At 43.9% G+C, this 27380-nt stretch overlaps 1 protein-coding gene across 2 annotated transcripts; it reads right to left on the bottom strand.

The window, feature by feature from the left end:
* Positions 1-263: 263 nt before the first annotated feature.
* Positions 264-25771, bottom strand: TNFSF15 (TNF superfamily member 15). 2 transcript variants are annotated; one of them, XM_032636400.1, is made up of 5 exons: positions 25499-25771; positions 11025-11067; positions 9284-9331; positions 5594-5841; positions 264-3882 (listed from the first exon to the last, which is right to left on the bottom strand). In XM_032636400.1, the coding sequence occupies exons 1-5, from the start codon at positions 25721-25723 to the stop codon at positions 3790-3792; spliced, it is 657 nt and encodes a 218-aa protein (XP_032492291.1). In that variant the 5' UTR covers positions 25724-25771; the 3' UTR covers positions 264-3789. The 2 variants fall into 2 exon arrangements, with proteins under 2 accessions (XP_032492291.1, XP_032492290.1); XM_032636399.1 differs by lacking the exon at positions 264-3882 and having other exon boundaries at positions 4432-5841.
* Positions 25772-27380: the final 1609 nt, after the last annotated feature.

Below are 27380 nucleotides of genomic sequence, written 5' to 3'. Positions count from 1 at the left end.
AAGCCACTTAACCACAGAGTCTCCTAATTCATAAAAGGAACTAAGTATATTCCCTCCTTCTCTTCCTTTCCCTCATCTGACCAGAGTGGCACAATCTGTGGGGTTTCATAGTCAGTTTGTCATAGGATTTATTATGACCTGTGAAAATCAGTTGCCATTTTGAATTCAAATACATGGAGAACTAGAGGCATTTTAAAACCCCAAGAGGTTATCCTTAGACCTTAATCTAGAAAGAAAAATAAATGAACAGATGGACAAAAGAATTGATCTAATTACTAAAATTCTGCAGCTTTCAATGCCAATTTATTAAGTTACATCTATTAAATACTTCAAACACGTACAACATTTCATTCACAGTGATTGGAATTCATACAGTAGTGCTGGAAGACAGGGCGCTCATATCAGTTAAATACATATCCAACAACATACAATATGCAGTTTACCTCGGGTTTGTGATGTTTTAACATAAAACATAAAATCAGTAAAAGCACATGGGGCTTATCATTAAAACCACATAAACACCTATACTTGTTTAATCTTTTCACCCCTGAAACAAAAGGGGGGAAGTTACATATTTTAATGACTTTATAAATAAAGTCATCTGATTAAGTTCAGCTACTTTATTTACTCAGCATTGTGTGTCTCCTTCCTCCTGAATGCATATGCAACATGGTGGTGGGACTTGCCTGTCATACTCCCTCTTGCCTTGGCTCTCCAGCATCTAGGTAAGTGCTGCCATGTGACATATGCTCAAGAAAATAACTGAGTCGTGGATGACATGGAAAGATTGCTGGGCTGGGTGTCAGGAGATACGCATTCTAGCCTCACACTGCTACTAGCTACTGTCTGGCATTGGGCCATTTACGTCACCTTTCTGAGCCTTGCTTCCTTCATCCTTAAAATGATGGAACTTGGAGCAGATAAGCTCTGCAGATCCCGTCAGCTCTAAAATTCCATGACGTGCTCTGTTGGTCAACATCTCAGAGTCACTTGTGTTGGACAATCTCTGAACAAGTGGGAAATGGCAACCACTTCTAGGCTAGAAGTCCTGAACTCTTGACAAGACCTGCTAGGTTCTTAATGATCAAATAGAACACGCAGAAGTCAATTGAAAAATGACCATGTAATCAAAGATTTGGAAAAGACCTCAGAAATCCTTTGGCTCAATCCTTTCTCTCACCTCAATGAAGGAATGGTTTCTACAAAAGCCTTGAGATGAGCCCTTTGCTTGAATGTCTTCTGGGACCGAGCAATCAGTATCTGGGGACATTCTATTTTGGGGTGGAAAGTTCATTTGGATATCAAGCCAGAAATGGTAACCCTGTAACTTCAACTTACTAGCCCTAGCTTTTTCCTCTAGGGAGACATGGAAGAAATTTCTTCCCCCTTTCTACGTCACCCCATAGATATTTGATAATATTTCTCATGTCTTCCTCCAATTTCTCCTCCAGTTATTATTAATTACTATTTAATAAGAGCAGAGGGTAATTGGGTGAGCCTAGGATTATGATTCAGGGGAACAGGATCCTAGCTCTAGATCACCATTAACCCATTGTGTAGTCCTGAGCAAGTAAGTCCTGTCTGAGCTGGTATGGTATTTTCTTCTTAAAATGGGTGATGGAATGGATGGCAGGGGGTAAATGTGTGTCAGAGCTTGGAAAGTTGTAAATATGGTTAACAGAGTGGAGCAGGGCATAGATGTGACTACTCTGACCCTCACTCTCACTGCTGGAGCAAAAGCATTCAGGGGTTAATAGTCCACTGAATTCTTCCCAGGCCCAGCTGCCAGTGTGATGCAATAGCTCTTAATATCCAGGACAGCGGTACATCGTTTAAAAAATTTCTCCTAAAAATGGCAGAATACTTCCAGGACTCTGGGTCCTGGGAGAGTAAGAAGTCTTGAGGCAAGTGGCTTCTGCATGTGTTTTGCAAGGTGTAGCGTGTAAAGAGTCCTGTGCTGAAGAATTAATCCCCAGTGTCACAATCATGGAAACACGACAGGGAGAGGACTTGGGAAAATACCTTGCGAGAGAAACTTGGCAACAGACCTGCCGTGTGCACAGTGAGCTAATTGAACTTTTATAAGCCAGAGGGGTTATTGACGATCACAGAGGTGGAATTTCCTCTGCGGTGACATAGCCTAGACTGAAATAGAGGCAAGGGCTCTGGCATGCCTAGTTATTGAACTGAACCAGACACCTTTCTGGATGTGAAAGTGTACTTTTTCACATTCTACATTATGTTAGTCAAAAAAATCTAGGAATTTTAGTAGCTTAAGCAATTTTGTTCCAAATAGATCTAAACCAGGGTCAAAATACTAGTGACTCCATGCATTTTGATCATGGCTTCTGTATTGGCTGAGAAACACAGGCTTTTCAAAACATCTGGGTTATCCATAAAGTTCTAATATTTTCATGGGTGTTGATGGCCAAACTCTAGTCTAGGAGATAATAAACCTTTCTCTACATGTGGCTTAAATAATGGATTTTAGCACAGAAAGTACCTTTATTTTCCCCCCTTTTATTTATGGAGAACTATCCTTGAATAGCTATTTAAAAAAACACTTAGAGTAAACACAAGTCATTTTGTTAATGATCATCCTTCATCAAATGGCACCCATTTTTGTAATGAGAAAATATCCATGTGTCTAAAGTTAGCTAATTAATTAGCTAATACAACCAAAATAAATTAAAGGATCTGCAGACAATGGAGGTGCTAAGCAGTTAGAATGAATATGTCTGAGACTAAAATAATTTATCTTTGTATCCCCAGGGCAAGTAGGTACTCAGTAAGTGTGGAATTGATTTGAATTCAGCCTTTTCAGAGACATGGAATCGGTAAAACATTTTCTCCCTAAATTAACTATTTTCTAAAGCACATAAGCATGCGCCTTTTTCCCTTCCAAATCTTTGGATGCACCCCATTTACTCCTTTTAGGGGACCATCACATTCTTAAAAAGCATTCTCCCACCTCACTCTCCCAAGTAGTATGCTAAGTTTTGCTATGGACATCATGCCTAGGAAACAGAAGTTCTGACTTGAGTTCCACTAGGAACGTCTGGCTGGGCCTATCTGAACAGTAAAAGAAATATCAGAGAGAATTTAACAAATTCAGCAGTGAAGACTTGAGCACAATACAATCTTCAATAAACAAGCTTGTGACAGGAGCAAAACAAATGTGTGGCAGGGATTTTTCCAAAGCCTCAAGTCTTCTAGGATAGTAGGAAATTCCTATTTGTTGGATAAACTTCCAGATGCCCTTTGGAAGAGAGGGAAGGTTTGAGGGCCCTTGGTATAGGGGTTCCTTTCAGTGGAGGGGACTCTGGACTCTTATGCATGCAGATCCTTTGCCATATCCCAGGTTGCTGGGTGTGCTCGTGGGGATGCAGGCAGAGCATTTTCTTTCCCTAATAGGGTGTTAGTTCTGATCTTGGAGCCAGACTGGAGTCATTGATAAAGCATTCCTGATTTAACAATAAATACTATTCTAGGAGTCAGTTGAGGAAACATTCTCTCATCAAGCTAGGTTTGTAGTTACTGAGAAACCTTTCCTTTCTGCTTTAAGTAAAGGGTAATTAGTCTGAGATGCCCTTTCCCTGAGGCCATCCGCTGCCTGCCCACCTCCTTTCAGGAGTCACTCAGGCTTCACTCCCCTTGTGAAGTCACTTCTGAACCAGGTGGAGGTGACCGTGCCCTGCTCTGTGCTCATGCTGGGCCTGCGCTGTTTTGAGAAGCTGAGGGCTTTAGAACCTTAACCTCCCAACTCAGAAATTAAAAGTTAATTTTTATTTAATTATAACTCAACAGATATTGATCAAGTACTGCTACACCAGTCATCATGTTCAGGAACCCCATAATGCATGTCTCTGCCGCTGTAGTCTCCTGGTGAAAAGAGTAAGTAAGAGTGATGTCATTGCCAAATTTGCTTTCAGACCAACCTGTGAGGTCTCTCACAATAGGGAACATTTATTATAGAGACCAAGGTGCTGGAGATCACTCCGCATGTCACACTGACATGCTCTCAGACTTCACAGAATGCTCGAAGTTAGCATGTTTCATCCCCATGAGCTCATTTGATCCTGGGAAACAGATTGGTGGATTCCTCCTTTACAGACAAGTCAACAGAGGCTAAGAGAGCAGAAATGCCTCTCCAACCCTTGACATATGAGTGCAGAAAATTCATACAGATTAGAGGATATGAACTCATTGAAGCAATGGAAGGACCTTCTCAATGTTCAGCCTCTTCTTCAGGAAAGATGCCTTGGCTGGGCTGATTAGCCAATTCCACATTTAAATCCCTTTGAATATTTTAAGAGAAAAATACCCATATAACGCTCTGCATATAAAGTTGTGAATCAAACCTCAGAGCAGATCTCGGTTAACATCTCCAGATTTGGTGACTGATATTCCCCCCCCCGCCCCCAGGGAAAAAGTCCATTGTCTCTTGGCATCAGTTAAGTTTGTTACATAATTGGTCTGTTAGCTAGAACTCTGTCTTCAAGTTTTTTGAGTGACCTAACCAGCTGGTTATATTACACAGTCAGGAGAGCTTCAGAAATCTTCTGTAACAGTGTCTGATTTGTTAGAACTTAGAATTAGTCCTTGGAATATGTAGAGCGATATTTGACCAGAAGCCGTCTAGTGGTATTCATATACATTTGGGTAGAGTCTGTCTCAAGTCTTCATAGTGTCTTTTGGGTTAAGGTAGCACACACATAAAAGGCGCTCAAGAACACTGTTCTGAATAGATGCTATTGTTGTATGTATTTCGACATACACATGTGGGAACTCACACTTGCTTGTTTTGATGCATGTGTACATAGTAAAGAGAAAGGTAGTTTTTCTCACTTGCCATAGATGGCGTGAAAATCAGTTTCTTTTTTTGAGAACATTTATGAGAAATATCAGCTCTCTTCATTTTGGTAGGCAAGGCATTAAAGTATGTGTTTAGAGGAACTGACGTAGGATTTTGCCTCTCAAGGGTTTACACTGTTTTCTAGGGCATTAGGTTTTGTTTTCAAGGTTCCTGAACCGAAGCAAATGCTTCATAATAAAATTGAACAGTATCTGGGCCCTCTGGTGATAAATGTGTAGTAGGAAGGCGTGGAAATGTTCCATTCATCTGGTAATCAGTGTTTTAATGTTTAGAAACTCACCACTCTTCCAAGAAACCATGATAATAGGTCTGTTCTCTTATGCCTTTTTCCAGTTAGTATTCTCATCAGTAAGGCACATAAAGTGTGAACTTTGGGCCCCTAAATTTCATGGCTTAACCACTGTCTCTATGGATGTTCAAAAAAAACCTTCCAGTTATAATTACATATGAATGAGGAAAATTAGGAGCTGAGAGGCAGAGGACCTTCACACAATGACATCTGCCTTGCCACTATAGCAAGAAGGCTCCGAAGAAGGTTTTATCTTCTTTTGTGTAATCCACCAAAGAGATGTCACTGACGTTCACCATCAGCTTGTCCCCTTCATTCAGGAAGAACATGGCCCCTAGGTAGATAGGCTGGAACCAGTTGCCGCCTATTTCACACACTGACTTGGTCCCCATTAGGAGCTGGGTTGGCTCAGGGTAGCTGTCCGTTACCTTGGTGATGACCATGATGATTGAGTCTGGCTTGTTTAGTCGGCTCCCTTGGCTGATTTCACCACACTCGGATGTGGTCCCTCGGAATGTGACCTGGGAGTAAACAAAGTAGTCTCCCGACTCTGGGATCACCAGAAATTTGTTGGTGTAGTTCATCCGGTTCTTGGTGAAGGCCAAGCCAAGTTCATGTTCCCAATGCAGAGCTGGGAACTGATTTTTCAAGGACTGCGTGGGAGTTTGTCTCACAACTGCAAAGACAAGAGGGAGGTTTCATTTGCTTGTGTCAGAACCTGTGGAATTTTCTAAAAAGAGTCTTAAATCATTTTCAAAGAGTAAAGAGATTGGATAAAACCAACAGCTAACAAGTTCCTTGAGGAGGAATGAGTAGAGGATATGTGAGTGGACATAACACATCTGTTCAGAGAGTAGCATCTTAGGTAGGTGACCTCAAGCAAATTGCTTTGCCTCTCTGAGCCTGAGTTTTCTTATTCGAAAATTTTGAATTTTTTCCTGAGCCCTGTGATCACGGAAAAGAGTTAAGGTTAAAAAATCTCCTTACTCCTCTGTGTTTTGGAAAACAGCTTACAACAAAGAACTCCTCTTCCCCGGTGACTTAGATAAAACTGATGGATGACCTCCCTTGTTTACCTGTGCCAAGGCCAGACACCAGACCCTCCCAATTCCCATTCTTTGCTTCATAAGTGATTAGCTGGACTGTTTTGTCCTCACTGATTCATCAGAACAAAATGTTTTTTAACCAACCTTTAGTTAAGTTTCTCTCCTTCCTCCAGGCCCCTGAACTTCGGCCCACCTTCAACCTGACCCTCAACCTGAACCAGCCTCCTGAAAATAGGCTGGCCTCAGGGTAAACCATTCTCTGAGCCTATCAAGCCAACCTTTCATCCCACTTCCCCACACCTGGTTCATTTCAGCTTTGGGTCCTCCTCTCTGTAAAAGAAAAACCCTTTTAGCCTAACTCTTGAGACACTTGCAGACTTTATGGTCAGAGGTTCTCCTGACTGCAGTAGTTCCTCACCTCCCCTACTTCCCCACCTTGTGATAATCCTTTTGCTTAAAGTATTTCTTTACTAAGCGAAGATTTGCTTTTTTGATGTACCTTTCCTTAAAAAACAAACAAATAAGAAAAAAAAAAGGAAAGGAAAAGGAGATAATAATACCTGTGGAAAGGATTAAGAGATGGTTAATTTTTTTTTTTAAATGTGGAATTAGGAATATCCTCTAAACTACATTTACTTTTGTTAGGCTTCTGGTTTCAGAAATGCTCTGCTACAGAAAGAGGGCATTGCAGAGAGAGAGAGTCATGTTCCTTGTTACTCCCTTCCAGTGCATGGTCCAAAGCCACATGAAACACAGGCAGTAATTAATAAAAAATTAGCATGCAGAACACCAGAGATCCAGAAGATTTTGTAAATGCTTCTTCCACATCAAGAGGGCCAAAATGTAAGACAAAATATAATTGAGTTGTGGAGTGAAAGGGACTGGGGCTCCGGGCTTCCGACTCTGTATCATGTAGGTTCTTCTCTCTGAGTCTCATTTTCCTGTCTGTGAACTGGAGACAAAGCTCCCTTATAGTGTTTTTCTGAAGATCAAATGAGTGAAAGAGACATGGACATATCTATCATGAAGGCTGGATACAGTGTTACTCAATACATATTTATTTTCTTTCCTCAAATAAACTAACATCTTTCATTTTGACAGATTAAAAAATAAGCCTGTTTCATTTAATATATTTTTATATGTTTTTATGTTTGCATTATTTACAAGTATATGTTATATAGAACATACGAATGAATGCTTTTTATGAGGTTATATCTATAGCAGAAAAAAATGAATAGAATCACACCATTGATTCAAACCATTGATTTCAAATAAGATAACCTGCAATAAAACTAGTACTTTTCAGAAAAAATTAAAACACATTTTAATTTCCTACAACCGCTTTTGAAATCCATAGCAATTACCATCATGCACCGCTGGCCATAGTTTTGGGATAGGTCATATTTAAGTAAGTGTTCAGCAAACTTCTTACCTGGTAATTGACCAAAAACCTGGTTCCTGGATTTTTCTAAAGTGTCTTTCCCATTGCTGACTAGACTATGGCTTCTTTTGCAATTATGACACATTTTCAGAATGTGTGTCTCCCCTGGCCCCTGCACTAAGTGGCCCCTGGAGAGCTCTGTTGCTTCTTTGCAAAATCTGTAAAGGGCATTTTTATTAGTCACCTCTTATAGTCTCTACTCCTTCTTTGTGGGTGATGCAATAGATTTAACAAATTCATCTCAGATGATTAAAAGCAAAAATCATGTATTTTCTAGACAAAGCAAGTTCTATTAACTTGGTATGCAATTAGGCCAACACAGCAGCAAGTAGGAGATTGAGTAGGAAGTATTTGTAATGGAAACAGTTGGAGTCAGTCTCAGATCTCAACCCTCCTAGTCCTGTGACTTGGGATAAGTGAATTTAGTTGTCTGAGCCTTAGTTTCCCCATCCTGTTTTACTGATATGCAGATTAAAAGAGATCCTGGATGTAAACTGCCTACCACAGTGCTTGGTACATATTAAAAGCTCAGTAGAACCTAGATTCCTTTCCTCGTTTCCACTCCCCCCATTCAATAGGAAGAGGGTTGGCATCTCCATACTCAGTTTCTAGGATTTTCCTGCCCAGCCTGTTCAATAACCCCCATTCTTAGAGGCAAGTGGTAAGTGATGGTGACTGGCATCTCCCTGGTCCTAATCCTCACTCAGGACTCACCGCAGTTCCCTCTTGGTCAAACGTTAAGACAGGTGTTGTGGGCCACAAGGATATCCCCTTGTGGGTTGCAGGTTTTCTTACAGATCAGAAGAATATGCTTATTTTTTAACTTTCTAGTTTTTCAATGGATTCAGCAAAGTTTATTTATTTATTTTAAAATTTGTGTTGGAGTATGGTTGCTTTACAATATTGTGTTAGTTTCTACTGTACAGCAAAGTGAATCAGCTATACGTATACATATATCCCCTCTTTGTTGGATTCCTTCCCATTTAGGTCACCACAGAGCACTGAGTAGAGTTCCCTGAGCTATACAGTAGGTTCTCATTAGTTACCTATTTTATATGTAGTATCAATGGATTTTTAACACGTATTTCTGCACTGTCTTGCTCTTTTCTCTGGAGTCATAGAGGTATATGTGACTCCAGATGTGAGGTGTCAGGAATTTTGACACTAGACTTGGGAATCTGGCCAACCGGTGATGTTAAGAGACTGCTCTTAATCTCTTTACATCAATGAAAATTCTTTAGAAATACCTACCTGAATGTAAGTGTCCAATAACTTCTTGAATGGACTCAATAAATTGGCTTAGGGGAGCTTTCATCTTTGACTAGATTCAAAATTACATGAATCTCTGAATCTGAGGAAAGCCATTTCTGAATGATTGAGTGTGAGAATGAAAGAGAAACAGTAGATATGGAAGAGAGCTGATAGAGTCTGGAAGAAAATGCCCAAGAAACATGGGGCTTTGGACACTTTGAGGGAGGAAGACATCTGAAGACCCTGACTGAGAGGAGGAGTCTGTTACCAAAGGGTGTGGTTTCCAGTTTAAAGCTACAAGAATGAGTTTTGGCAAACACTGAAAGAAACCTCAAGCCCAGGGCCCGTAGTCTCCTGGAAAACACACCCAGAAGGATTACCTGTCAGGTGTGCCCTTGGCTTATCCCCACCGGCTCCAGGAGGTGCGTCTGTAAGGAAAGGAGAAAAATGCTTTCTATGAGTCAGAGGGTGATTGGAGTGAAGACAGCCTTTGGTGAGCTGCGTGGTGCCTGCAGCTGGAGAGAAACATTCCTCTCCTGCAGTTTGGTCCAGGTCTTTTTTGGGGGTGGGCAGGGACAAGGCAGCCTCAGGAGAAATAATCTTGAACACAAATGAACCTTGGCCCCATGACTTTGGACAAATTATCCATCCTGTCTGAGACTCTGCTTTCTCGTATCTACCACGGGTACATCAATTCCTCCCATGGATGATGGGTGCTCAGAACGATTCCTGGCACATGCTTGGTGTTCAGCAAAGCTCACCTCGCCTCTCCTTTGCTTCTGTTGGTTCTGTGGGAGCTGGTTGGCCTTTTGCCTTCTTCATAGTCCCTTTAACCATATCCACTGAGCCATCTGGATGTCCTAACAGAACTAGGTGGGGACTACTCTGTAGCTATATGACCTTGGCAAATCCCTTTCCCTCTCTGGACCTCTGTTTCCCTATCAGTTCTCCAGAAGGCCTCAGCATTTCCTTTTGGTTCTCAGAGATGATTATACTGGACAACTGTGTTCTAACTACAGTGATAAAGATGATGTTATTGATGATAAAAGGAAAAATTATTGCATACTTTTTTTTTTTTTTATGAATTAAACATCTTTATTGGGGTATAATTGCTTTACAATGGTGTGTTAGTTTCTGCTTTACAACAAAGTGAATCAGCTGTACATATACATATGTTCCCATATGTCTTCCCTCTGCGTCTCCCTCCCTCCCACTCTCCCCATCCCACCCTTCCAGGCTGTCACAAAGCACCGAGCTAATATCCCTGTGCCTTGCGGCTGCTTCCCCCAGCTATCTACCTTACTACGTTTGTTAGTGTGTATATGTCCATGACTCTCTCTCGCCCTGTCAAAACTCACCCTTCCCCCTCCCCATATCCTTAAGTCCGTTCTCCAGTAGGTCTGCGTCTTTATTCCTATCTTACCCCTAGGTTCTTCATGACATTTTTTTCCCTTAAATTCCATATATATGTGTTAGCATACGGTATTTGTCTTTTTCTTTCTGACTTACTTCACTCTGTATGACAGACTCTAGGTCTATCCATCTCATTACAAATAGCTCAATTTCATGTCTTTTTAAGGCTGAGTAATATTCCATTGTGTATATGTGCCACATCTTCTTTATCCATTCATCCGATGATGGGCGCTTAGGTTGTTTCCATGTCCTGGCTATTGTAAATAGAGCTGCAATGAACATTTTGGTACATGACTCTTTTTGAATTTTGGTTTTCTCAGGGTATATGCCAAGTAGTGGGATTGCTGGGTCATATGGTAATTCTATTTGTAGTTTTTTAAGGATATTGCATACTTTTGATGTGCTAGGTATTGTTCTAATATCTTTAAAGGAATTAACTAATTTAATCCACACTAACCCTGGGAGGTAAGTACTATTATAACCACTTTTATTGGTGAGTAAACTGAGACAGAGAAAGGTGAAATTATTTGCCTAAAGGCTGTCAGCTCCACAGGCCATGCACTTGGCCATGGCACCATTTTGCCTTCTTAGTGACTGTGGAGGAGCCTCTCTTTTCCTCTGGGTCTGCATCTTAACTTCCCATGTATCAGACTATGAGAAATGTGCTTGTTCCCCACAAGAAAAGGCATAAAATATGAACACACTTACAAGATCGCTGATGTGAAGGTCCAAGCTCCTGTCCTTTTGGAGTCTATTGGGAAAGAAAGATATGGTTCATATTATCTTGTGGTCCTTTTGACCCCATACCCATGCAGCTGCCCATGTTATGGGCGTGTTTAAGATGCTGCTGCTACCCAGCCTCAGTACTCAGAGATAAGGGAAATGGGAATGAGAATATTGGGTTGATGGGAATCTTGCACCCAAGCTCTCTTCTTTCATCTTCCAGCACCCCAATGACCTTTCTCTCTCCTATGCTTGTCTCTGAAGCTCAACTTTAAAGTTTTGTCCTGAGAGCTTTTCCTGTTCCATTCTAGGGCACTCTGTCATCTTATCATTTCTTCTTTTATTTGAACAAATAGCCTCACTTGCTTTATTTTCTTTTCTTCAGCACAATTTAAAAATTAGAACTGTTGCAAAAAGTGATACCAAAAAAGAAATAATGACTATGCTGTCTTTCTCATCAGCCTCCACAATTCTGCCTTGTTTCCATGCAATATATGAAGACTTTTTTATTCTTGCAACCCTAGTTTGTGAGCCATTTCAGATACCACATGGTAGTTAAAGAGTAACTGCTTTGGGGGTAGACAGACCTGAATTTGAATCCTGGTTCCACCATTTATTAACAATATAATCTTGAGCAAGACACTTCCGCTCTGAGTTTTGGTGTCATCATTTGAAAACTGGGGATAATTACAACCCCAGCGATAGATAACTCCCAGATTTGAGATGAAGAAAATGTATGAGTCAATGCAAAGAATGCATGGAAAATGAAGAACCACCATTCACAAGACCTGCATATAAACTCAGGAGCAAAACCAAGCTCTTAGTTTAGGAATGACATCACTCTCTTACATTTTCCAATGTTCTCTTCTCTGATACAATTTTGACTCAACCCAGAGTCTTCTGATTTGATCCTCATAACTACACGGTCCCCAAGACCACTGATCCTCATGTCACCATGAACACTTGTCATTTTACATCTTAAAATTCATGTGTGTTTGTGTGCGTGTACTTGTGAATGAGAAATTGTATGTCCATGTGAGTATGAGAGAAGACAGCTTCATCAGTGGAAGAGAGTATGAGTCAGTGTGTTTTTGCATCTGTGTGTCTACGTGTGTCTATGGTCTGGTGTTGTGTGCATGGATTCTCTACATGCATGTGTGGTTGTGTGGATGCAGCTGTGTCGTTGGTGAGTCTAGGTCTGTGAGCAGTCCTGTGATAACAGTGATCTTATTAGAGCCCAGACCACCAGGGTCTTTTTACTCCAAGACATGTTACCTAACCTCTATTGGAAGCCCTCTTGAAGGCAGAGATCTTGTCTTTGAATGCCTAACTGACTTTCTCCCCTTTCCAGTGCTCTTTTTTCCACTTCCTAATTCTGTTGATGGCAACACTACTGCCTCTCCTCAGTTACCAAGCCTGAAATTTCTTTCTTTCTTCTTCCGCAAACCCAAGCTGTCATTTCTATTTTGGAGTTTTTCTCATTCATGCCTCTACCCCAGGCCTCAGCACACTGCTCTCCGGGATTCTTCCCATAGGCTCCTAACAGAGCTTCCTCCACCTGGTTCCTCCTTTTCTTGAACCCATCTCTTAGCCTGCCTTCAGAGGGCTTTTTCTAAAGCACCACTTTGAGACACGTCTCTGTTCATAAACCTTCAGTGGCTCCCCATAACCTTTAACACAGTCCCAAATACTTACGTTGGCATTCAAAGTGCCAACTGCCATCCCAGTCTTGGTACCTACTATTTATCCTTCTCCAAGTTCTCTGTACTCCAGCCATGAGAGGCAGCCACGGTGAGTGATTCAAGGGACATGAAAAAGGCAGTAAATGTAGCTACCATTTATTCACTGAGTAGTGGCACTGGGCCGTGCTAAGCCCTTCACGTGCATTATGTCCTTCAGCCTGGCAGTGACTCTCCACGATGGATGCTATTTATATCCTCATACTGAAAATTAGGCTTAGGACATTAAGAAACTTGCCCAGTGTCTTATACCTGGAAAGCGGAGGAGCAGGATTTTAACCCAGGTCAACTGGCTCCAGAATCCCAAGCCCTCAGCCATTGCTCCTTATAACTTCCAGGCAAGCCCCTCATCCGCTGAGGTGGATGGATAAGTACTAGTGGTTCCCTGCACTCTGACAGTGGGGGAAACACAGAGACCAGAAAACAGGAACCTGGCCCAGAAGTGGGAGAATCAGGGGGGATTACACCTGAACTGCATCTTATATATACTCACAGGTATATAATACTCACAAGTATTAACCAGGTAGTAAAGATAATGACCATTTCAGACAAGGCTAAAAGCTTGTGCAAGAGTAAGGAGGCCCAACAGAGCACAGGAGCAGTTGGGAAACTGCAAGCATTGCTGCTGCCAAGTGAATATATTATACGCTTTTAGCATAGGGTCATGAGTACCATAGTCTTTGAAAACCTAAACCAATCGACATGACTACTTATCCAGCATCAATAACGTTGATGAGCTTGGGAGGTGGAGAAGCAGCCTAGAAATGGCCTTATTCTGTAGACTGTTTCCTTACTTGCTATTGACAGAGCTGACAAAGGACTCGATCCTTTGGCAAGGCAGAAGACTGAAGGTGAACTCTCAAAAAGAATTTGGAAGAGCCTGGTTGCATCCCCTTGTGTAGGAAATGGCTGCCTTGGTTGGCCACCTTCTACTTCATTTAGTTCTCTGCTGAGAAACCTTCTTGAACATCCTACTTATTTTTGTCTAAGCAGACCCTCAGCTAAGAGTCTGGAGCATTTCTTCTGGCTCAGAGTCCCATTGTCATTAGCAAGAATTTGAGAGTGAACACATTTCCTTATTTGCTCTGCTGGATTTCTGTAACTTGGACACATTTTATTTTCATATATGGATGGATGTGTGTGGGTTTTAAGTGGCCCACCCGGAATACTACTAAACATCTGGAGGCTAAGATAGTGCCCGTTGGCAGGTTTGAAGAACACAACATTCCAAGAGTCTCCACGAAGAACATCAGCTGGGACCCTGTTTCCAAGAACAACATCTAAAGGCTTCCATTGCTGTTTCTCTTAATAATCCCTCTGTTTATCATGGGAGGAAGATTATTGTGATAAGCAGGAATGAATGAAGAGGAGATTTGAGAGGATGAGCTAGTAGGTCTTTGAGGGAAGGTTTATGCATGTGAGCTGGCTCAATGCCTGCTCTCAAGATGGTTGCTTATAAAAAAAGTCAATAAATGGCTTACTGTCTTCCAACTCTGACTCATGTCCATCACTTCTGATTATTCTGGGATACCAAGGAGATGATGGCTCCCGAGAGATGCTGGTCACTGCAACATTAGCTTCCAAATCTGAATAGACATGGAGTCCAAGAACACCCCTGAGGAATGTGATTTATTTCCCCTTAAATACCTTCTCAAATCACTGGCTGAGAACCAGGGTCCAATTTTATTTCCCGTTCGGAGCATTTATTACTCCCTCAAGTGATATGACTTATTTGTATGCTATTGATTTTCTCTCTCTAGCAGAATTCCAGCTGCCTGTAGAATTCTGCCTGTCTTGCTCACCACTATATTTGTAGCACCTCAGACAGTGCCTGGCACTCCCACTGGATTATCCATTTGGCAAAATACACTGATGCTCAGGCACCAGTAAGACAGGCAGAAAACAGAGCAGAAGATGGAGTAAAATTCAGCTTCAGTGACTGTAGCCAGAGTTTTACAATTAAAAAAACTAGGAAAGAGACCCTTTAGTTTTAGAATACATGCAGAGTTTTGAGTTTTTGTTTAAATTTAAAAACGTGATTATGTAGAGGTGGGTAGCCATAATCTTTTAGTACTGGGGCCTCCAGAGTTTTTCATCAGGCTCTGCTTGGAGCATAGCCATGGCTCTAGAAATGTTTGTTGAGAGTTGTGACAGTTGGCCAGAATCAGAGCCAGAAAAGGCAAATGTGTCTGCCGATGGGCATACATATTAGTGGGAGCGTGGGTTGCCTGCCACCCTGGTATTTATTAGCCCGAGCAAAGTAAGCTGGTGCTTTTCACCCCTTAGTTCTTATAGGTCAGGGAATTTTCAGTCTCACTTGATTTTATTTCCTTTTTTCTTCTTGCTTTTTTTTGGGGGGGGTGGCTGCATATAGATTGGTAAACCCTAACTCAAACTAACCATGACCTATTACTTTAAGCATTTGCGGAATTCTCTAATACTTCCAACAGGGAACAAAGAAGGATGGAGGGAAGGAGGAGACTACTGTCTAGCTGAGGGTTTCCCTGTGCCAGGTCCTTCTGGTGTTTGTGTGGGCTTCTCAGCTAGTAAGTACTCCAGCTGCTCTCAGAAGAGGTTATCACCTGATTATAGTCTTTGTAAGCCAAAGGCAAAGAGTACATGAAAGGCCTGGGAGCTAAGCCTTTAGACCAAGTACAGACTGGCACATATCAGGAGCCCCATAAACATTAGCTGACTACATAATGGATGAGCCTGAAGCGATGCGGTCTTTGAGATTCTCTTATTGGCATTTCCCCAGAAAAATCCCCTGAGCGTATTTTAACTAATGACCCATTTAGCCTTTCTCCCATATTCTGTACTCACTCTCTACTATATTCATAAACAGGAAGAGATAGCTATTTCTTGCCGTCATAAATGCCACAATTGCCAAGGCATAAATATTTTATGATCCATAACATCCTCCCAGCACTTCTAGGAGAAATACACAGACATTTGCCTTTGCCTTTTCCTCTTGCAATTTCCTGTTTGTACTTGCACAAGGGTAAATCCAACCTGGACGTGTTTGATTCCAAGGTTGTTTCATTTCATCCTCCTCTACGGTGCACTGGACGGTGTTGTTGTTTTCTTCCCCCAGATCTTTATTGGAGTATAATTGTTTTACAGTGTTGTGTTAGTTTCTGCTGTACGACGAAGTGAATCAGCTATATGTATACATATATCCCCATATCCCCTCCCTCTTGAGCCTCCCTCCCACCCTCCCTATCCCACCCCTCTAGGTCATCACAAAGTATCTGGTTGATCTTCCTGTGCTATGCAGCAGCTTCCACTAGCCATCCATTTTACATTTGGTAGTGTATTTATGTCAATGCTACTCTCTCACTTCATCCCAGCTTCCCTCCCCACCCCCATGTCCTTAAGTCCATTTTCTACATCTGTCTTTATTCCTGCCCTGCCACTAGGTTCATCAGTACCGTTTTTTTAGGTTCCATATATATGTGTTAGCATACGGTATTTGTTTTTCCTTCTGACTTCACTCTGTATGACAGACTCTAGGTCCATCCACCTCACTACAAATAACCCAATTTCATTCCTTTTTATGGCTGAGTAATATTCCATTGTATATATGTGCCACATCTTCTTTATCCATTCGTCTGTCAGTGGACATTTAGGTTGCTTCCATGTCTTGGCTATTGTAAATAGTGCTGCAGTGAACATTGTGGTACATGACTCTTTCCGAATTATGGTTTTCTCAGGGTATATGCCCAGTAGTGGGATTGCTGGGTCATATGGCAGTTATATTTTTAGTTTTTTAAGGAACCTCCACACTGTTCTCCATAGTGGCTGTATCAATTTACATTCCCACCAACAGTGCAGGAGGGTTCCCTTTTCTCCACGCCCTCTCCAGCATTTATTGTTTGTAGATTTTTTGATGATGGTCATTCTGACTGGTGTGAGGTGATACCTCATTGTGGTATTGGTTTGCATTTCTCTAATGATTAGCGATGTTGAACATTCTTTCATGTGCCTCTTGGCCATCTGTATATCTTCTTTGGAGAAATGTCTATTTAGATCTTCTGCCCATTTTTGGATTGGGTTGTTTGTTTTTTGATATTGAGCTGCATGAGCTGCTTGTATATTTGGGGGATTAATCCTTTGTCCATTGCTTCGTTTGCAAATATTTTCTCCCATTCTGAGGGTTGTCTTTTCGTCTTGCTTATGGTTTCCTTTGCTGAGCAAAAGCTTTTGCTTCATTAGGTCCCATTTGTTTATTTTTCTTTTTATTTCCGTTACTCTAGGAGGTGGGTCAAAAAGGAACTTGCTGTGATTTATGTCATAGAGTGTTTTGCCTGTGTTTTCATTGAAGCGTTTTATAGTGTCTGGCCTTACGTTTAGGTCTTTAACTGGACGGGTCTTTACATGCAACACTTAGAGTGGTACAGAGCAAAGAATGTGGTGTTTGCAGCCCAGCAGATGTGGAAATCCCAGCTCTATTATTTCCTAGTTGTCACTTAATCTCAGTAAGACTCAAGTTTCCTCATCAATAAAAGTAAACAGTGGGGCTTCCCTGGTGGGGCAGTGGTTGGGAGTCCGCCTGCCGATGCAGGGGACGCGGGTTTGTGCCCCGGTCTGGGAGGATCCCACGTGCCGTGGAGCAGCTGGGCCCATGGGCCGTGGCCGCTGGGCCTGCGCGTCCGGGGCCTGTGCTCCGCGGCGGGAGAGGCCACAGCAGTGAGAGGCCCGCATACCACACACACACACAAAAAGTAAACAATGATTCTTTCCTCCCAGGACTGTTGTGATGGCTACGAAAGACCAGACGCATAGAGTGGATAGCCAATTCACTTTCCTTCTGTGTTTGTGCTCAATCAATCCTTGTGGTATGTGTTTTTGGTTCCATATACCTTCCCCTTGGTCCCACCACTGTAGTGGTAAACAGAAGCCACCTGTGTGTCTCTTTATGACCAGTGGCACAGAGATCATTTCGGAGCTCTGGACGGCTTCCCCCTTCTCCCAACAGGAGGGGCCTCCTCAGTCCACAGTTTGCTTCTGGACTCCTGCCGTTTCACAGTCTCCAGGAGTTTAGGGAATGGGATATCCCTCCACCCGTTCATACTCCATGCTTGTTGCTGCTGTCAGCTCCTGGGCCTCCTTAAGGACACCAGGCTGGGAGATGATCTCTTATAGCCACGGTGCTGCGGCTGCTGGGCTGCCTGTGGTCTGTTAGATGAGGAAGCTGGGGTTGAGCGATGTGCGTGTTGATTTTAAAGGGGGAATGAATGGATCGTGGAATCACCAGCCAGGAGCTGCAGTGGAGGTGTGGGATTCACTCTCCCTGCTCGCTTGCCCTCCCTTCATTTCATTTCGACAGCGCACCCTCACCTTCTCTGGATTCTCTGCCCTTTGCCCCTGGCCTGACCTTGGGAGTGAGCTGGGCTTCTCCTCCAGCTGTGCCAGGGCTCCTTGAGGCTACAGCAGAGGCAGCCACTGAGTGCTCAGTGTTTTGCAAAGGGGCTTATCGTTACCGTCCTCATCCAACAAGGGAATAGCTTGAGTGAAATAAAAGACTCAGATGTGGAGTCTGTAGAGAAGTAATGTCTGTGGAGCATCTACCTTATGGCAATAGCTTTCCGGACTTCTCCTTGCAGAATTCTCAGCAAAATGCTATGAAGAAAGTGTGTTACACTCCCCATTTTGTAGACAGGTAGTATGACTTAGGGAGGTCAGGTACCTTGTGCATCTCTCCATCCTTCTCTCCAACCGGGGAATGCTTAGTGAGTGCCTCTGTATGCCAGGGATAGCTAGGTGTCCCCAGGGGAGGAAGGGAACTAGCATTTATGAGCACTTACTATGTGAAGGGCATTTTCTAGGGTATCATTTTTAAATCCCCCTGACCACCGCCAGCAAGTGAATGATTTGCTGGGTTTATACTCAGAGGCACACTAGCGTAGTGGTTAGGAGGGGCGTACACGTGGGTTTGAATCCCAGTGTCACACTCTGTGTGACTTTGGACATGTGGTTTCGATTTTCTAAGCCTGAGATTCATCTTCTTTAAAGTGGAGATAACAGTAGTACTTTCTTCATTGTGCAGTTTCAAGGATTAACTGAGATGATGCATGAAGTACCAACGGTAAACACGTAGTACACGTGTTATACGCCAGACCTCACATTAAGAACTTTATATCATGATCTCATGTACTCTTCTCAAAACACTAAATATGAAAAAACTTAGAATGGAGTCTGATATATAATAAATTATTATGAGGCCACAGTTGTGATGTGGTGGGGCCATGGCTTTCCTTCTAATCTGTGTACCTCTGAAGCCTGAGCTGGCCTCACTGTGGGGTCCTGCTGGTCTGGATGGAAACCAGGGCGTCTCAGGGGAATGTGTAGGAGAAAGGAGGTGCAGGGAACAAGGACTAGGAGCCTTGCGTGGATTTTCGGGAAGGGTTGAAAGTGAGATTGGAGGGGACCAAAGAGAGGTGAGGAAAATGTGTGCAGATGATTCTAGACGTAGGACTTGGAGGGAAGGACAGAGACTGACAGTGGTGCAGCCCTGGGAAGCAGTGCCTCCCTTGGCATCCCTGACTCTTCACTGCACAGTGCTGAGTCCCCGTTCTGTGCTGGGCTTGGGCTGAGCCAGTGTGGTGCATTCGGTTATGCCTGGAGCGTAGAGTCCTGTGTTCTGGAGCAGTGCTCGGGGAAGACAAAGGCCTGGCCTCTGGGGACCTGTGGGCCAGAGCGGGGGCGGTGGACCTGTCCTGAAGGCAATGGATGCCACTAAGGACCAAAAGAAGGCCCAGGCCATGGTCAAGTGCAGCCGGTAAAGGATGGATTGGAGCGTGGGTTGAGGGTACAAGACCAGGGTGCAGAAGGAGGCATGAGGATAGCTCACAAATATCAGAGACCAAGAAAAGCCCTCCAGTGCCAGAACCTGCTCTCTGGACTGGTGATGGCAGATTCCAGGGCAGCTGCAGAATTCGTTCTCTTTGACATAATTTCCATGAGCAGGGAAGTTCCGAGGACATAACTGTTACAATTGCTAATCCTCCACCCCCTGCCAGATACTTTAAGGGTTTTATTTCTAATTATCTCTGTTTCATACATTAAAAAACTGAGGCCAGGAAGCTTAGGTAACATGGCTAAGAAGTGGCTAAGCCAGAAATCAAACTGGGTTTGAACTTTTGACCCATGGTTTTTCCACGTTGCAAATCTATCTAGCATTCTCCAGGAGTCTAAAGATCCTAAAACATTTTACTGTGTTGCTCTCTCTCTATTTTATATATATATATATATATATATATATATATATGTATGTATGTATTTTAAAAATATAATATATATATATGTATTTTTCTGTATAGGTAACATATACATTTTGTACAAAAGGATATAGGTTCAAAAATGTGTCCCCATTTCCCTTGTTACCCAGCCACCCAGTTTCCCCATCTGGATGCTAACAGAGTTACCAGACTCCTTGTTCATCTTCCTGAGATAGTCTATGCCTTTATAAATACATTCATATATATTAATGTGCATTATTTTTTCAGAAAATGAAGTGTTTCACATTCTATATGCTGTTATGTACTTTGATTTTTTCACTTAATATACATCTTCAAGAAATTCCCCATCCTTACACATAGAGATGCTTCATTTTAATTTTCCATTGCATGAAAGGACCATGATATATTTAATCGATGCTATATTTATGGTCACTTCACCTAAAGGCAGTTAACCCAACCTTCTCAAATCTAATTTTGATTTCTGCTCTGCAACTTACTGGATAATAAGTTTGTCATGTTGAATCTTTTCTTACACAACCCCTGAAGGAAGAGTCCAGTTTAAAATATTTTTTAACAGTCCTGGTGACCGTTTTTGTTGCTGCTAATAAAATCCTGGAACATTACTCACAAGTTGCTGTTGCTTTTCCACAGTCTGGTCTAGGGACCCAGCAAGAAAGGAGTTGGTCCTGTTTTCTGGTAGAACGAGGCCAGGCAACATAGAAATAGTATCTAGTTCTAGGTCAGCCCCCAACCTGCTCTGTGACCCTGAACTTTTCCTTCCCTTCTCTGATCCTTGGTTTCTTCAAGTGTAAAACGAGGAGATTAGACTAGATCAAGGGTCAGCAAACTTTTCCTGTAAAGGGCCACATAGTAAATATTAACTTTGCAGGTCATATGGCCTCTGTCACAAATAATTAACTCCTCTGTTTAGTGTGAAAACAGCCAAGGCAGTACGTAAGCAAGTGGGTGTGGCTGTGTTTCAATAAAACTTTATTTATAAAACATGCAGTGAGTGAGATTTGGCCCATGGGTCATAGTTGCTGGCCCTGGGACTAAGGGCACGTCCATCTCTTAATTTCTATAAATCTGTGAAGAGCTTTTCCACTTAGGGGAAAGAAAGGGACAAATACCCAGCTAGTGCCCATATTGCAAGCACTTGTGAGGGGCTTTATAGAGGTTCCTTAGAATCCTCACTGCACTTCAGTAGGGTGGGTATTATGGGAAGACTGAAACTCGGGGAGCTTCTGTACTCTGCTCACTCTCTTCCTTTCAAGTCCTTTTGAGCCTTCTCTTCTCAAGCCTCAACTCCCTCCTAAATTAGAGTAGAAAAGATTCTCAGGGATGCTGGCCTCCTCTGGTTGCTACAAGGATGGAATGAGGAAGTCCCTTAGGGCAGCCCTGGCAGAGGGAACGGCCCCGCTGAGGACCGGGGACAGGAGAGCACTGGAGTCCTGAGGGAACTGAGGGAAGCCGGGGTGGCTGAGAGGCCAGAGGCAGGAGAGAAGGGAAAGGGGTAGAAGATGAAGCCACAGAGGTGACACAATGCAGTGAAAGCTTCCAAAGAATAATTTTGGCTCCTGTGTGGAGAATCAAGACCAGGCCCATCTTTACAGAATTTCCTGTTTCACAGAATACTCCTGTTTCCTGTCCTCCTCAACACATGAGGGTGATCCCCTCATTCATCCACAAAAAGGGCAGATGGAAAGTATTTTCGTTGATCGAGAGCTTGACCATGGTTGGGGAGGAGGTGGAAGGGAGGCAACAGGGAAGCCGAGAGAAACCTGATTTGCCGACTGAGACTTGACTCCGTCCCTCCCCGCTGTGACCTTGGTGCTCACGCAGACGCTCTCTCTCCGAGTTCCTCGTCTGCCACATGCCACTGCTCACCGTCTTACTGCATCTCTGGGTTGGTGTGAATATCCAGCGGGATCATGTTTGTGAGGGCTCTCTACGAGTCTGAGGTGGGAGCTCATATCATGTCGTCATTATTGTCATTCATCATTGTCATCAGCTTATCCTCTGCTGCTGCCGAGCCAGCTCTTCAGGCCTGTGAATGTATCTGAAGGTCTGTGTGACTCTCCTCTCTCAATTTTTCTTGTGTTAGGATTGAATTGCCTTTTGCCTGGCCACTGTGGGAATGGAAAACTCATTCCATAGACAACCTCAGATTCCATGGATGTCATGAAGGCTGTGGGCAGAAGAGGAGGACTGTGGGGCTGCGTGTGCGAGGTGAAGAGGAGGGGGGAGCAAGGCTGGGACACGGGGGAAGTGGGTGTAGGTGGCGGCGAAGGTGGTTATTGGCCCCTAGGTGAGTCTGGGGGAGTCCACTCGGGCAGATCACAGTGGGGCTTTGTATTTGCAGGGCTCGTGGAATGTTCCAGGCTTTGAGGGAGACAGATCTGAGTTTGAGTTCTGGATCTAGGTCTTACTAACTGTGGGGTCTAGATCATAAGAACAAGTGCAAATGAAAAATAAGAGGCTTAGTTCCCCCTGTTGAAAATAAGGGACGAGATTTCTTTCCCTTCCTTTTTCCTAGAGCATTTAGGTTAGAAAACTTGTAAGTACTTTCTTCTTGCTTTGAAATGTATTTAAATCCTTTTGAAGAACAGATAGGCCTTTTCTTCCCCCGCTGCCCCCGTGACCTGGGAGCATCTCTCTGAAATGTGAACACCAGGAGAGGTAATGCCCCCACCTCCCAGTTTCTGTAGGAAGACAGGTGCCTAATTTAGGTGGGCACCTTGCTCCAATTTGCCACACTACCATAAGGAAATTAGAAGTTGGTTTTTCCCCTGGAGAAAGCCAATTACCTAACACAGATGGTCACTTCAATTACAAGGAGAATTTTGGACGAACTCTGCATGACAAATGGTGCTGTCGAGTCCTGTTCCCGCGTACTTGTAGCTCTCCCCACATTCCCAACATATAAACTGCTCCTGCATATACCTTATTAGTGCTGTCAGAGAACTGATATTAGTATCTTTTTTTGGTAGAAAGAGAAACAGACTCCCCAGAAAAAAGAGCCATGTGCTTATTTACACAGCTGGAGGTTATGGAGCTGGGAGTCAAACTCAGATGACTAAGAGTCCTGACATTTCATTGTTATGTCCCCAAGCTGTCCCGGTGACCTGGTTTTCCCACTTGAATCCCATCTTCTTGCATCTCTTTTGAGCTGGTTATTGTCTGTTAGCCCCTGCGGATCCACTCTACGCCCTGAGCCCTCACTGACCTCCTGGCACACTTGCTCCTTGACTCTTTTGAGCCTGGCTTGCAATTGAGTCTGGCCAAGGGGATGAGAGGCTGGGGGCAGACTGGTCAGAGTTTTCCCTCGCTGCTTTCTGTTCCCTCCCTGCTGCTTTGGCAGATGGCCTTCCTCAACTCAACCCTCAGCTCCTCCAGGCAGGCCCTCTCCTACGTTTTAGGTCTCCTTGGGTTCCTCTAAAACTTTTCCCTCTATTTGCCTCTTCAGGCCAAGGGATGGTGATCAGCTTCATACTGTTGGTAACCCCAGGATGCTTCCGGCCCTGCGGTTCTCATTAATCTGTCTGCAACTCAGTAAATTGACCTTTCTTTGAACTCTTTAAGCATTCTTACTTAAATCTCTTCTTTGAATGGGCCATGTGTTTCTTTTCAGTACTCCCATTGTTTCATGTGCCCCAGCCTTAGCCCCATTTTCCTTTCTTTTTCTTCTAAGTTATATAGCTTGGCCAAACCACAGCTCCAAAGGTCCCCATGACAGAATGGGGTATTGGCCTTTGCATCTCTTTTTTTTTTTCCCGGTACGTGGGCCTCTCACTGTTGTGGCCTCTCCCGTTGTGGAGCACAGGCTCCGGACACGCAGGCTCAGCAGCCATGGCTCACGGGCCCAGCCGCTCCGCGGCATGTGGGATCTTCCCGGACTGGGGCACAAACCCGTGTCCCCTGCATCGGCAGGCGGACTCTCAACCACTGCGCCACCAGGGAAGCCCAGCCTTTGCATCTCTTGAGTGCCTGCAACAGGGCAGGCATGCAGCTCCTTCCCTCGAGGGGCTTCCTGGGCAGCGCCAGCTTGTGCTTCACACTCTCTTCCTAAGCACATCACTGGCCTCCACTGTACCGTGGCATCGCACCTGATGGACTTCTAGATCAACACGACATGGGCAATCTCAGACATCGTTTGGGGCAGAGGGAGTGTTTTTCATCAGAACGCAGGAGAGCTCAGGTTACTGGAAGCCACTTAATGCCTCATTCAAGAACAGCCATCTCTTTCTGGCTAAAGAGGGACTGAGTCCAGAATGCTGACTGCACGCTGCAGTTTGACTTTGTTGGAACCAGCCCCATGGTGGTCTAGGCATCACAGCCTGAACCGCCATGCCCTCCCATTCTCCTGTAACATGAACAGCATTTCCAGTTGTCTGCATATTTCTACATTTCCTGAATGATGGCATGTGGCCGTGGATGTTGCTGTCTGAATCTCAGTCTGTTGGCTGACCCTCATGGGTGGTGAAAGTTACACATTAACCATGGCTTGCTCATGGTCTCTGCTTTGAAGTTGCCAGCAGTGCTTAGAAAACAGGTTTCCAATTAAACCAACTGAAAAACCTGTTTTCCCCTCTGGAATTTAATACTTTGGACCGAGGTTAAATTGCCTACCAGAGATTATGTAGGAGAGTTGTTTTTGTTTTTTTTTAAAGGGTATCCCTTGAATGACACATTCAGGTTTTAAGGTTTTTGAAGTTCCTAGTCTAGAACTATGTTTTCCCCATCACCTGTCAGCACCTGCCCACCATTGCACCATTGTTTTCCCTAGACCCTGTATTCTTTTTTGACTAAGCTCCCTGACACCCCACCCCTACCAAGACCAGAGAGATAAATAATCAGGTAGGAGATTCTTTCTTGAGTTTCGAAAAAGAATATTTCTAAACCCAAGAAAGGGGAGTTGATTGAATTATAGCATCTACATACATAAGAATACAATACAACCATCTGTATCATCATGCTGCTGTGAGTTTACTAACAATAAACAAAACCATAACAGGAGACTCAAAACAATCCCATCGTATTAAAAACTATGGAATTATATATCCCCAAATGCTAATAATGGTCACTCTGTGCGGTTATGGGTAATGATAATTATCTTCTTTTCCTTATCTGTGTTTTCTACCTTTTTTCAATGACTATGTATTAGTTTTGTAATTTAGTTTTTTATTTTTTTTAAAAGAAAATGAATGTTCCCAAATTATCAGTGCACTATGATTATAATTATCTAAAATAAGTGGCTTGTGGTTGTTTCCATATAAACCTAAAAAGGCACAATTCATCCCCCAGAAATACTGAGAATAAAAACCAAATTGGAGTTCTCCACCTTTCACATTCTACCTTTCCTTTGCATATGGAAGCAGGGACCATGATGGAGCAAGAAGCTCTGTCCAGAGCTGCGATAGCGGCCAGGTGGCCCCAGGGGGTCTGCTAATCCCCCAGGTCACTGCGGAGTCTTGCTTACCTGAAACACACAGGCCTCTCCTTGGGCCCGGAGCTGGCCAAGGAGCAGGTAGGCGGTGAGTCCTGCCAGGATGGGGAGCAACACGAGGCAGCAGGTCAGAGCGCAGCGTGCACTGTTGCTCCTGGATGCTAGCCCAGCTCTGGCCTTGGGCCTGTAGCCTCCGTCCTCGGTCAGCATTTCGACACTGGCTCTTTCCCCAAAGCCCGGCCCTAGATCCTCTGCCATGCCCCTGATGGTCCTAGAGTTGCCTCTAACTCCTTCAGAGCAGAGAGACCCCCCCCCATTAAATAGAAGCCCAGCTCTCACAGTGGGTGAATTAATCACTGCCTACTCCTCCCCCTGCCCTCCCCCCTCCACTTTCCACAGCGCACTGTGCCCCGCCCTACCCTGCTAGGGAATGCACCGCCTACAACAGAAACCAAGTTTGGTTTAAGAAAAAAAAAAAAGAGAAGGAGAGAAGAAGAGGAAAGCTTTCCCAAGCATATTTATATATACAGTGTACTCATGTGCGCCTTCCTTCCTTTACAGAAGGAAGTTAGGAAAGTCCCCGGAGGAGGAGGAGATAAATTCATCAAGTCAGTGGGAGGGGCCAGTGAAAGTGGGAGGGGCCAATGAACGTATACCTGCTCCCTGAACTGGCGGCCTGCCAGCGTGCCAGTCTGGGGAGCGTGCTTCTTCCGGAAGTGAAAGTGAATATGGGTGGTGTGGCTTGCAGACTGGGAGATGGAAACCACGTTTGCACCACCAGTTTGCTAAGTGCTGCCAAGCCCTCTGTCTTTTTGAGTCTCCTAGGAGCTCGTTCCCATTGCACAGATGGGACTACTGACGTTCTGGAAGGAGAAGGCACTTGCCCTAGGTCAGCCAGGGATTAAGACGGAGGAGCCAGGAAGAGGATCTAGTTTTTCCAAATCATGGTTTAAGGTTCTTGCCTCTACTGCACGGTTGCCTGTGAGAGGAAAGCGTATTTCTAGCTTGTGTTGACCAATTGCCTGAGGAAAGAGTATGCGGTCATAGAGGTGACTGTCTATAGGGGGAGGACATTGACTTCTACTCTCTGATGAGTCCAAAGTTGACTGAGCCTACAGTTGGGTGTGTACGGGGACCACAACACGTAACGAAGGCTAAGACTGGTTAAACGCTGGCTTTGGGCCAGTCACTCTTCTGAGTGAGTTAAATGTATCCATGAAATTATTCCACCCTGAGATAATCTTTTGACATAGAAATGTTGTTATTTCCACCTGACAGATAAGGAAACTGGAGCGTAGAGAGTACGCAGTAAAGCCAGGCTTGGAACTGGGGCAAGCTGGTTCCAGAGCATCCTGATTGTTACGCTATACTGTATGTGATGCTCTACAGTGCACCTACACAGATACCCATACCCACTCTACCCGGAGTAGGTCATCCCTTCCAGTTAGGGGTTGGGAGGCTTCCTAGAGAAAGAGGTGGTATTGGAACAAGGTCTTGAAACTTAGGGATGGTGATAGTGGACAAGAATAGAGGGCCCTGCAAAAAGATGGGTTACAGAAAGAGGAAAGCTTAAGGATGTCCTGTGGCATGTGGTAGAAACCAGTCTGACTAGTGCCTCCATTCAGTGGCTATATCTGCTTATATCATAGTCTAAACCCTTCAGGCTACTTGGAAAAACCTTTCATGACCTGCCCACCATCATCCCTCCTCGGCGTCCAGCTCTTCTCTTACTACGTTCTAAGCTGCAGTTTCTCCAAATGCACTGTGGACTAGCTGCACTGTTATATCTGCTGTTCCCTCCACCGGGAAATCTTCCATTCCTTTCCTTTCATATCACCAAGCTCCCATATTTTTTTCAACTTCATGTAGAAAACTTTCCTGCATCTCCCTGCCTCCAAGATGGGGTGAGATGCTC

This window comes from Phocoena sinus, chromosome 6 (genome assembly GCF_008692025.1).
Source record: "Phocoena sinus isolate mPhoSin1 chromosome 6, mPhoSin1.pri, whole genome shotgun sequence".
Lineage (NCBI taxonomy): Eukaryota > Metazoa > Chordata > Mammalia > Artiodactyla > Phocoenidae > Phocoena > Phocoena sinus.
This window is presented reverse-complemented; position numbering and strand designations above follow the sequence as displayed.